The 12618-nt window shown below is 36.2% G+C and overlaps 1 protein-coding gene across 1 annotated transcript in view; it reads left to right on the forward strand.

The window, feature by feature from the left end:
- Positions 1-12618, forward strand: part of lats2 (large tumor suppressor kinase 2) — a 41087-nt gene that overhangs the window by 5237 nt on the left and 23232 nt on the right. The window contains exon 2 of the mRNA XM_054786751.1: positions 6294-6979. Coding sequence (XP_054642726.1) covers positions 6620-6979 — 360 coding nt within the window. The 5' untranslated portion in view covers positions 6294-6619. The remainder of the gene's footprint in view (positions 1-6293; positions 6980-12618) is intronic.

Genomic DNA, 12618 nt, shown 5'->3' on the forward strand with positions numbered 1-12618 from the left:
ATTATCAAAGACAAACAAGACAAAGAATAAAGTTGTCATTTTCGGAAAAGTAGGTCATGATATAAAGGGAATAAAGTCATAATTTTGAGAAGAAAGTTTGCGTGAAGAAAGTTGAAACAGTTGGAAATTAAAAAAATAAATGTAAGTAAAAAAAACTGTAATTTTACAAGAATAAAGTCAAATATTAAGAGGAAAAAAAGGCATATTCTCTACTAGAAAAAGTTGTAATTTTATGAGAACAAAATAAAGAAAAATGTCATTGCAGTCGCATAGAGTTGAAATATTAAAGAAATTATGTGTTATTTTTTTAAAGTCATAATATTATCAGAAACATACAAAACAAAGAATAAAGTTGGCATTTTTAGAAAATTTGGTCATAATATTACAGGAATAAAGTCAAAATATCCTGAGAAAAAAAGTCATTTTCGCACGAGAAAAAGTTCTAATTTTGCGAGAATAAACTTGTAATGAGGAAAAATAACGGCATTTTAGTCGTATAGAGTTGAAATATTAAAGAAAAAATTTGTTATTTTTTTCAAGTCATAATATTACGAAACATACAAAACAAAGAATAAAGTTGGCATTTTTAGAAAATTTGGTCATAATATTATGGAAATACAGTCAAAATATTAAGAGAAAAAAAGTCATATTCTCACGAGAAAAAGTTGTAATTTTACATGAATAAACTTGCAATATTGTGAGGAAAGATTTTTGTTGGACAGAGTTGAAATATTAAATAATTTTTTTAATTTTTGAATAAAAAAAATTGTAATATTATAAAATACAAACAAAAATAAAGTTGTAATTTTTTGAAAATTAGGTCTTATTATTACAGGAATAAAATTAAAGTATTATGGCAATACAGTCATAATTGCGAGAAGAAAATGTACATGTACAAGAAAGTTGAAATGGTTGGAAATTTAAAAAAGAAAAAGAGATAATTTTACCAGGATAAAGTCAAAATATTAAGAGAAAAAAAAGTCATATTCTCAGGAGAAAAAGCTGTAATTTTACGAGAATAATCTTGTAATTTTATGGCGAAAAATAGTCATTTTAGTCATATAGAGTTGAAACATGAGTCGTAATATTACCAGAAACATCCAAAACAAAGAATAAAGTTGTCATCTTTGGAAAAGTAGGTCATAATATTATGGAAATAAAGTCACAATTCCGAGAAGAACGTTTACATGAAGAAAGTTGAAATAGTTTGGAAATTTAAAAAGAAACAGAGATGGAAAAAACAGCTGTAATTTTACGAGAATAAAGTCAAAATATTAAGAGAAAAAAGTCATATTCTCACGAGAAAAAGTTGTAATTTACATGAATAAATGTACAATATTATGAGGAAAAATAACGTCAATTTTGTTGCACAGAGTTCAAATATTAAATGTTAGTTTTTTAAAAAAGTTGTAATATTTTAAAATACAAACAAAACAAATAAAGTTGTAATTTTTTTTAATTAGGTCTTATTATTACGGGAATGAAATCAAAGTATTATGGCAATAAAGTCATAATTCCCAGAATAAAATGTACATGAAGAAAGTTGAAATGGTTGAAAATTTAAAAAAGAAACAGAGATGGAAAAAAAACGTCTGTAATTTTTACGAGGATAAAGTCAAAACATGAAGAGAAAAAAGTCATATTCTCAGGAGAAAAAAACTGTAATTTTACGAGAATAAAGTTGAAATATTATGAGGAAAAATCAAAAATCATGTCATTTTCGTTGTATAGAGTTGAAATATGATAATAAAAATGTGGTGTTTTTTTAAAAAGTCGGAATATTATCGGAAACATCCAAAACAAAGAAGTCATAATTCCGAGAAGAAAGCTTACTTGAAGAAAGTTTAAATAGTTAGAAATTTCAACAGAAATGGAAAAAGCAGCTGTAATTTTATGAGAATAACCTTGTAATATGTAATAATAATAATATTATTATTATAATACTTGTGATGTGAGGAGAAATAATGTCATTTTAATTGCATAGAATTGAAATATTAAACATTTTTTTTTAAAGTTGTAATATTATGAAATACAACCAAAACAAAGAATAAAGTTGTAATTTTGGGAAAATCTGGTCATAATATTAGGGAAATAAAATATAAAATAAGGGAATGAAGTCATAATTACGAGAAGAAAGTTGAAATATTTGGAAAATAAATTTGTAAAAAAAAAATGGGAAAAGAGCAAAAAGCTAAGTTGCTACTAATCGGCTTTTTTCCATGACAAAGCTGAGATGAATTCTGCATTACTTTACAATTACAAAATATCAAAGCGGCAAAGTCGCATCCTTTCATTTTTCACTGTCGGGAGACCCCTGATGTAAAAGGAGCTGCTCCTATGAAAGCGACGGTGATAACTAAGCCTTATTATTGAGATGGAAAGCTTTCACGTTCATACAGGACTGTATCCCAGTCAGCCTTGTGTGCATTCAGGAAGCTACGGTGTCCCCTCCACCTCAGCAGCTTCTTCTCCAGCCTCTTCTACTTCCTCCTCCCAATAAATCCCACAGGGATTAAACTTCCATGTCACTGATTCCTATACAGTATTTAGTGTTTTATTCTTGTATTTTATGTCCTTCGTCTGTGAGACGATTTAGGTTCAAACTAAGTGCAACTTGCATCAAAACTCAACTAAGACTAAAACTAAAAGTGAAACAGCAGATGAAGGGAACGTTCAGGAGATGTCCCGTGGGGTCCCAGCGGCGGAGAAGAAAAGTCAACTCTGCTGTCAACTCTCCCAATTCCTATTTCCAGACTCGTTTTGGAGTTTATTTCTGTCGGCGCAGACGGTCCCATGATTCAATATGGCCGCTTGCCGGAGGAATGAAAGGCTCACTGATGGCGGGCGGGATGTGCGGCGCCCCAGGCACGGCAGGAATGGAGCCAGGAGATCCCCGAGATAGGCCGGCGTGCTCGCCGCTCGCCACCTCCCGCTGTGACGAACAAAAGCAAACATGTTTTTGGTGGCGGGGGGGGATTTGTGTCCGTCCTTCTCCCAGATGGAAGCAGACGACGAGGATGTGGGCGGGGTCTTGCCCAAGGGCCTCTTGTGTCCGTGCTTCTGCTGGGAAACGCCTTCTAAGACAACCTGACCAGGCCAGTTGCTAGAAATTCAATTCAATGCCCTGACAACTTCTCAGGGCATTGAATTGAATTTAAAATGACCATTAAGTTCAGGACTAACATTCTCATAGCTTAACTGTAACTTTTTGCTTAGAGAGATGCCAACATCTTTTAGTGCAAGAATAAAGTCGTACAGATACGAGAGTAAAGTCGTACAGATACGAGAATGAAGTCGTACAGATACGAGAATGAAGTCGTACAGATACGAGAGTAAAGTCGTACATTTACGAGAATAAAGTCGTACAGTTAGGAGAATAGTCGTACATTTACGAGAATAAAGTCGTACAGTTATGAGAATAAAGTCGTACAGTTATGAGAATAAAGTCGTACAGATACGAGAATGAAATTGTACAGTTAGGAGAATAGTTGTACATTTACAAGAATAAGGTCGTACATTTACGTGAAAAAAGTTGTACATGTACAAGAATAAAATTATTCATTTACGAGAATAAAGTTGTACAATTATGAGGGAAAAAAAGTTGTACATTTACGAGAATAACGTTGACATTTAGGAGAAAAAAAGTTGTACATTTACGTGAAAAAAGTCTTAAATGTTCAAGAATAAAATTATTCATTTACGAGAATAAAGGCATACTTTTACAATGATAAAATAATAAATTTATGAGAACAAAGTCGTACATTTTGAGAAAAAAAGTTGTACATTTATGTGAAAAAAGTAGTAAATTTACAAGAATAAAATTATACATATACGAGAATAAAGTTGTACATTTAGGAGAAAAAATTAATACATTTACAAGAATAAAATCAGAAATTCACCATAAAATCGTACATATACCAGGAAAAAAATTTGCACATTTACGAGAGAAAAAAAGTTGTGCATTTACGAGAAAAGTCATGAATTTACAAGAATAAAATCTTACATTTACGAGAATAAAGTCATACATTTACAAGAGCAACTTTATACATTTCCGAGAAAAAGGTCGTATTTTTACGAGAATAAAGTCGTACATTTATGAGGAAAAATAGTCATAAATATACAAAAAAACATCATACCTGTACATTTATGAGACTAAAGTTGTAAATTTCCGAGTATAAAATTGTACATACACGAGGAAAAAAAGTCATACATTTACGAGAATAAATTTGTACATTTACAAGAAAAAAGTCGTACATTTACAATAATAAAATCATGAATTTATGAGAATAGTCGTACATTTACAAGGAAAAGTCGTACATTTACGAGAACAAAAGTTGTACATTTATGAGGAAAAACAGGTGTGAATTTACGAGAAAGTTGTACATTTACGCGAGGGAAAAAAAAAGTTGAGACAAAACGTTGTGTATATTTACGAGAATAAAGTTGTACATTTACAAGAATAAAGTCATAAATTTACAAGATTAAAATCATACATTTATGAGAAAGAAATCTTAAATATTGGAGAAAAAATGTCATACATTTACGTGAGTAAAGTCATAAATTTAGGCGAATAAAGTTGTACATTTTTGCTCAGAGAGATGCCAACCAATGCCATTTGCAGTCATTGTTGTACGACATGCTAGCATTAGAGATCTGCCATTGTCCCCACTCATCAGCCACTACATTTGGTGCACTTGTTTACATTCAAGAGTGTTTTATTGTTTTTACATGTTAACATGAAAATGTGACCTAAACATTGCCTGTGCAGTTGATACACGTATCACAGTTCGACCCTTGAACAGATGTTTGTTTTCCCATGCGAACAAATGTTTCACAATGTCCAAAATGTTTATACAGTTCTTGTATTGGCTGGAATGCGTGCCAAATAAAGCCAGCGTGTGAAGACGACGTTCACGGGCTTTAAATGTTGGGACGTCTGACTTGTCGCGACCTCCGATGCTACGCCGAGTCGGGGTGTTTACCGATGACAACGCAGCTCAAGTATGCGGTGACACGCTGACTTGTGCAACTTGTGCTATGCGCCAACCACGGGGCGGGGGTGTGGGGGGGGGGGGGGTGCTTGCCTGACTGACTGGCTGGGGCGAGGGCCAGGAAAAGGGGTTTGGTGGGGGTTTCACATGGTGTTTTATGACTTCTTGCATTCTTCAATTATGAATTAGGACCCCGCTGTCCTGCTAATGCAGTGTTGCTCAATCTGACTGCATAGCATTATTTTTTTGTTTTGGGGGCGTTTTTAATTCTCCTAATATATAAACCTTCTATATATATATATATATATATATATATATATATATATATATATATATATATATATATATAGCACATTTCCAACAGTTGAACCACCCAAAGTACTGTGCAGCAGCCAATAAAACACAAAACATACCCAATAATAAAAAGTGCAATTGAAAACAATACACAAAAAATAACTGCACTAATAAAACAGTAAAAACAGTCAATAAAGATAAGCATTTTTTAGACATTTACTTTAGTACAGTACATTTTTCATATATATATATATATATATATATATATATATATATTTAAATTTAAGTCTTACAAATAATTAAGATTAAAATATGTGTATTTATTTTTTCATATTTAAGTTTTACAAATGTATCATATATATATATATATATATATATATATATTTAGAAATGTTAAATTAAAGTTTAGAAATCAAAAAATTATACAGTATATTTTTAAGTATTACAAAAAATAAACTTTTTTTGTAGTTAGTATAGTAAATTTGTATTCCAAATACATTTGGAAATCTTGTATTATCCACACTGAGCGGCCAAACAGTCAGAAGATCTGAGTTTGTATCTCCGTTGCAACACCTCTGTGTGGAGTTTGCATGTTCTTCCCTTGCGTTTTCTCCGGGTACTTCGGCGGGTATACTCATGGACCAGTCCACGTGTGCCCGGCCTCTCGCCTGAAATCGGCTGGGATAGGCTCCAGCTTAGCCGTGACCCTAATGAGAACAAGTGGTATAGAAAACGGATGGATGGATGTGTTCTGTACCATTATTTTTATGTACAGAATATGTCAATTTTATGGCATTTTTAAAATACATATTCAGCACTATTTTGGGTCTTGAGTTGAAAAAGCAACGTCTTTGTTTTGCGCCCCTCCACAGAAGTTTGTAGCGTTTTAAAAATGCTTAAAGATAAAGATCTGCTGGCACACGTGCCTTCCTATTCCACCTGCTGTCCATGAACGGTGGTCCCAAATGACGTTTGAGGATGCTAAGTGTCTTCTCCGTGTTTGTGCAGGCGCAGGTTGGCAGCATCACGGTTTGGCTCCGTGGCACTCTTGTGACCGGCTGCATTTCCTGGAATAAGCTGGAACCTGAGCCTTGAAAAGCACACCATGGAGCGCCTGTAGAACCCCTCCCTCCCCGCCGCCCCCTTCCACAGTCACCACCTTAAGTCGCCTTCCTCCTCCCTGTCGGGGCCAGCAGACACAAACAAATAAGGGCGACAAATCTTGGATCTGCCGCGGGAGAATTGTTATCTATTTGGGTCAGCCTCGTTGGGTGGCAGATTTAGTGTGTGTGAGTGGTTCCCCGTGCTAGGTGCCTGACCTAGGCACCTCAGCCATGAGACCCAAGACGTTCCCGGCAGCCCCCTATGTTGGCAACACGCGCCAGAGGCTTCAGGAGATCAAGGAGGGCCTGAAGCAGCCCGCCAAGCTGGTAAGCCAGGCCCTGCACGGGAGCGGCTCGCGTGCCGAGGGCGGCCGCCCGGCCGACTGCAAAGGCGGCAAGGACGCCGCTGGCCGGCAACAGCCCGTGCGACCACCGCAGAAGTTCAACAACTACCAGAATGCCCTGCGAGAGATCCGCAAGTCCCTCATGCCCTTCGCCAACGAGTCGGGTCCCTCATCCGGGTCGGGGCACCCAGCTGGCGAGGTGAACCGGCAGATGCTACAAGAGCTGGTCAACGCCGGCTGCGACCAGGCAAGTACTGCACTGCTTCTGTGTGCTTTGTGTGTTTATCCACGTTTTTAGGACACAAGCAGAGCTATGTGATGCTAAAGTGCTAACATGACACTCACATTTTTAACAGCAACATCATGCTAGGCTAGCCTTGTCACTGAAGAAAAACTAAATGATCAAACTTGCGGTTCCACGTTGGCAGCCGACTGACGGATGGTGGGCAGGGCTTTATTTTAAGATGTGTAGCAAAGCCTTTTAACAGATATATCTGTCCTCTGTGAAGCATAGTTAGCATACACGGAGTGGGCTCATCTCCCCAGGAGCGGGTCAGAGGCGGTGTCATGTCCATAAGTAAAGAGGTTTGCGTGCCTCCTCCCCAAATAAGTGAGGGAGATTATTTTATCATGTTGGGTGCTCATAAACGCATACTGCTCTTAGAAGGTCATTAAAAAGTTGCTTGAGGGCACCTTTTGGAGTGGTGCTTTTTCACTGATCTACGCAGTATCGTACGAGTATTAGGACCACATAAAAAAAAATTATCTGAGATCTCAAGAATAAAGTCGTACATTTAGAATAGAATAAAGTTCCACATTTACAAGAAAAGGAGGCGTACAATTACGAGAATAAAGTTGTGCCTTTACGAAAAAAAACTTGTGAATATATACCAGAAAAAACATCATACATTTACGAGAGAGTCCTAAATTTATGGGTATGAAGTCGTGCATTTACGAGCAAAAAGTAATGAAATTTCAAGAAAAAAATCGTAAATTTACGAGAATAGTCGGAAATTTACGAGAATAAAGTCACACGTTTACAGTACATGAAAAAAATCCTAAACCTACAAGAAAAATTGTACATTTGACAAAAAAAGTGATACATTTACAAGAATAAAATCATCCACTTACGAGAATAAAGTTGTACATTTTTCAGAAAAAAAATCGTACATTTACTTGGGGAAAAAAGTCGCATGTATCCGAGAAAAAAACGTTGTACATTTACGAGAATGGAGTCGCACATTTTTGAGAAAAAAGTCGTACATTTACAGGAAAACAGTCATAAGATTTCAAGAATAAAATCGTACATTTACAAGAATAACGTCATACATTTACATGAAAAAAAGCCGTACACTTACGACAAAAACATCAAACTTACAAGAATAAAATCGGACATTTACGAGAATAATGTTGTAAATTTAGGAGAAAAAACTGGTAAGTTTATGTTACAGGCATTGCCTGAGACTGCTATCAAAAGGGGGCAGTTATGTGACCTTTGGCCTTGGGCATGTGGAGGGGGTGGGGTAAGGAAGGCGGACGTGAGAAGGGCTAGCTAGCCTGTTGGTGCTCAACTGCTATATGTTTTGCTGCCACGTTGTAAATAAAAGCTTGCCTGAAGAGGAAAGTTTCCTTCCTTCCTGAAGATCTATGCTCTATTTTCCCTCTGACACGTACGACACATCACACCTCAACACTTTATTCTCATCCATTTAACACTTTATCGTACATTTACAACTTTCATCAAAGTCACAGATCTCCGATTATTATTTTTTTCTCAGTGTGGCCCTAATACTCCGTCGTAGTATAGAATGTGTTCATGGCTAGGAACGAGCTGCTCTTACGTAACAGCTTCCGCAGTGTGGAAATGTCTGATTGTCAGGTGGATTTTCCAGCCAGCTGAAGAAATATTGTTTACTTATAGCAGAGGTGGACCATATTGATTTGGAATGATATTTAACTCTTGAGTTGAGGCAAATGAGGTCATCGGTCGGATCCAGCAGTCCGTTATGTTCTAACCTCGGCTGATATTCACAGCGTGTGAGATGATGGAGATGGGGATGGAGAAAAAGCCGCTGGGCCACAATGGGGGCCCCTTCCTGGCCTCCACGGCCGCCGCCATTGTCAGCGCTGCAAACAGGAAGGCGACATTCAATGGCAGCAGGGCGGATCAGTTCCTTCTGTTCAAGCCCAGTCGCCACCCTGACTGTCGCGTCCCACCGCTCCCTGTCCCTGTCTGTGTGGCAGCGTCGGCCTCCATTTGATGTACAAATGTTTTGGGTCACAACTCATCTTGGCAATGAACAACTCCATCAAACACTTGTGGGATGAACTTGTAGGAAGTCCTCCAACGATGCCATAGTTTATGACCAGGCTATATTTTATTACAAAATTGCGTTAAAATTTCCCTACAATGCGTAACCTTCTGCACGCGACACTCCTCCACGCGCTCTCACTTCCTCCTTCCTGTCATGCAGGTCTTTGCCATCTATGATGCTTGCCGAGCTCTGATCAAATGCACTTCTGCCACCTTGTTTTATGGCTTAAAATTGTTCTGAAAGTGAAATGCATTAGTGGAGAGTTGCGTCATCACCTCCTTTTGCTTAAAAAACCCTAAAAGACGTGTAAATACGTTGTTGGGATCGGGTGTTCGGGTTTATAAAACCGTATAAATACGTCTTTGGTATTGAATTAGTTAATATTTCATATTTACTACTTTTCTTGTTAGATTATGACTTTTTTCTCTTAATATTTGGACTTTATTCTTGTAAAAATATATATATTTTTTTAATTTTTGCTGTTTTTTTTAAATAAAAATTTCCCAACTATTTAAACTTTCTTCTTGTAAATGTTTTTTTTTTTGCATAATTATAACTTTATTACGATAGTATTTTGACTTCATTCCAACAGCGACAACTTTGTTGTTTGGTTTGTGTTTCATTATATTGCAACTTTAAAAAAGTCGTTCTTTAATCTTTCACCTTTTATGCTACTAAAATGAGTATATTCCTCCTCACAATATTATGACGTCATTCTCGTAAAGGTAGGACTTTTTCTCGTTTTTTCTCTTAACATTTTAACTTAATCCTTGTCAAATTACGGCTATTTTTTAAGTTTTCCTGTTGAATTATATTTTAGAACGTTTCCATGGGTCAATGACAAAAACAGATGCTCGCACTTTGGACGCCCCGGATATGATGGCCTAATCAAGAAAATACTAAAAGATGAATTATTCACTAAGAAGTTGCAGCATTATTAAAGTCATTTTTAACCTTTATCCAGAGTTGAACCAATTTTTTTCGGAATTTTAAAAATATTTATTTATTAATAATAACTCGTTTTTGTATTTTACGACGGAGTGCTAGGGCCACATTAGGGAAAAAAATCTGAGATTATTATTATAGTCGTATAGTCTTATTATAGGACTTTATTCTCGTAAATTTACAACTTTCTCCATGCTAATCTGTTTGTGCTCAACTGTTCTGTTTTGCTGCCACGTTGTAAATAAAAGCTTGCAAGAGGAAATATTCCTTCCTTCATGAAGAGCTGTGCTCTATTTTCCCTCTGACACGTACGACACATTCTTTTAATGTGACTTCTTCTTTTCTCGTAAATTTACGACTTTATTCCCCTGACATTACAACTTTTTTTTCAATCAATTTGCATCTTTTTTTTGTAAATTTATAATTTTCATTCTTGTAAATTTACGACTTTTTAATATCTCGTGATATTACAACTGTTTTTGCAGAAATGTACAGCTTTATTCTTGTAAAATGTACGACTTTTTTCTCGTAAATTTTTGACTTTTTTTCCTGTAAGTTAACGATGCAATTCTTGTGATATTCCAACTCTTTTTTTGTTGTAAATTTGACTTCATTCTTGTAAATTTACAACTTTTTTTATCCTCTTTATTGTTTCAAATTTACGACTTTTTTTCTCGTAATTGTAATTTTTACCAGACTTTAACTTGTTTTTTTTTTTTTTTTGCAAATTTGACTTTATCCTTGTACTATTCTGACTTTTTTCTCATAAATTTACGACTTTACTCTTGTGATATTACGACTTTATTCTCGTGATATTATGACTTTTTTTCTCAGAAATTTACGGCTTTTTTCTTGTAAATTTATGACTTTTTCTCCGAAATTCATAGCTTTTTTCTTGTAAACTTATGACTTCGTTCTTGGAAATTCACGACTTTTTCTCCGAAATTCACGGCTTTTTTCTTGTAAAGTTATGACTTCGTTCTCGGAAATTTACGACTTTTTTCCGCAAATTTACGACTTCTTTTCTTGTAAATGTATGACTTTTTTTCTTGCAATTTTATGACTTTATTGTCGTGATATTATGACTTTTTTCTCGTAAATTTAGAACTATATTCTTGCAAATGTATGACTTTTTTTCTCTTCAATGTACGACTTTTTTCTCGCGATTACGACTTTATTTCCGTGATATGATTTCTTTTTTTGTAAATTTACAACTTTTTCTCACAAATTTACGACTTTATTCTCGTGATATTATGACTTTTTTCTCGTAAATTTACTGTACAAGAATAAAGTTGTAAATTCAATACTTTTTTCCTAATAAATTAATGACTTTTTTCTTGTAAATGTACGACTTTATTCTCATAGATTTGCGACTTTCTTCCCAATCTCGGATTGCCTTTTTTAAAATGTTGGCCCAATACCTAATTTGAAATACTTTTTGAAATATATTTTTGTAAAAACTGAAAACTTATCCGGCAAATTTGGCCTCTCCAGAACTGAGTAACGTTGGCTCATTCCCGCCACTTAAATCACTACACGCTGCAATAATGTTTTCTTTAGCTTGTGTTGGGACTTGAGGAAATACACTGCTTAAAAAAATTAGAGGAACACTTTGAAAAGACATCAGATCTAAACAAGGGGAAAAATGATGTTGAATGTCTTTCCTGATAATAATTGGGTGATGTATTACATTAGTAACAAAATTATGCCACATCATTTGATAGAAATGAAAATGATCACCCTATAGAGGGGGGAAATCAAAGACACCCCAAAAATGAAAGTGAAAAAATGATGCAGCAGACTGGTCCATTTTGTCGCATGTGCTCAGGTTGAACTTGCTCTCATCAGGGAAGAGCACAGGGCACCAGTGGTGTAGTTGCCAATTCTGGTGGTCTATGGCAAATGCCAATGGAGCTCTACGGTGCTGGGCAGTGAGCACAGGGCCCACTACAGGACGTCGGGCCCTCAGGCCACCCTCATGGAGCCTGTTTCTGGTTGTTTGGTCAGAAACATTCACACCAGTGGCCTGCTGGAGGTCATTTTGTAGGGCTCTGGCAGTGCTCATCCTGTTCCTCCTTACACAAAGGAGCAGATACCGATCCTGCTGAGGGTTGAAGGACCTTCTACGGCCCTGTCCAGCTCTCCTGGAGTAACTACCTGTCTCCTGGAATCTCCTCCATGCGTCCAGGTACCGCAGTGATGCCCTGGTCCAGATCTGGGAGGAGATCCCCCAGGACACCATCCGTAGTCTCATTAGGAGCATGCCCCCACGTTGTCAGGCATGCGTACAAGCACGTGGGGGCCACACAAACTACTGAGAATCATTTTGAGTTGCTCCAGTGACATTTTAGCTAAATGGACCAGTGTGCTGCATCATTTTTTCACTTTCATTTTTGGGGTGTCTTTGATTTCCCCCCTCTATAGGGTGATCATTTTCATTTCTATCAAATGATGTGGCATCATTTTGTTACTAATACATCACCCACTTATTATCAGGAAACATATTCAACATCATTTTCCCCCAGTTTAGATCTGATGTGTTTTCCAAGTGTTCCTCTAATTTTTTTGGCCAGTGTATTTCAACTGACTGAACACCCGGAGTACCACTTTTACACAAGATAATGTG

Source organism: Dunckerocampus dactyliophorus, chromosome 9 (genome assembly GCF_027744805.1).
Source record: "Dunckerocampus dactyliophorus isolate RoL2022-P2 chromosome 9, RoL_Ddac_1.1, whole genome shotgun sequence".
Lineage (NCBI taxonomy): Eukaryota > Metazoa > Chordata > Actinopteri > Syngnathiformes > Syngnathidae > Dunckerocampus > Dunckerocampus dactyliophorus.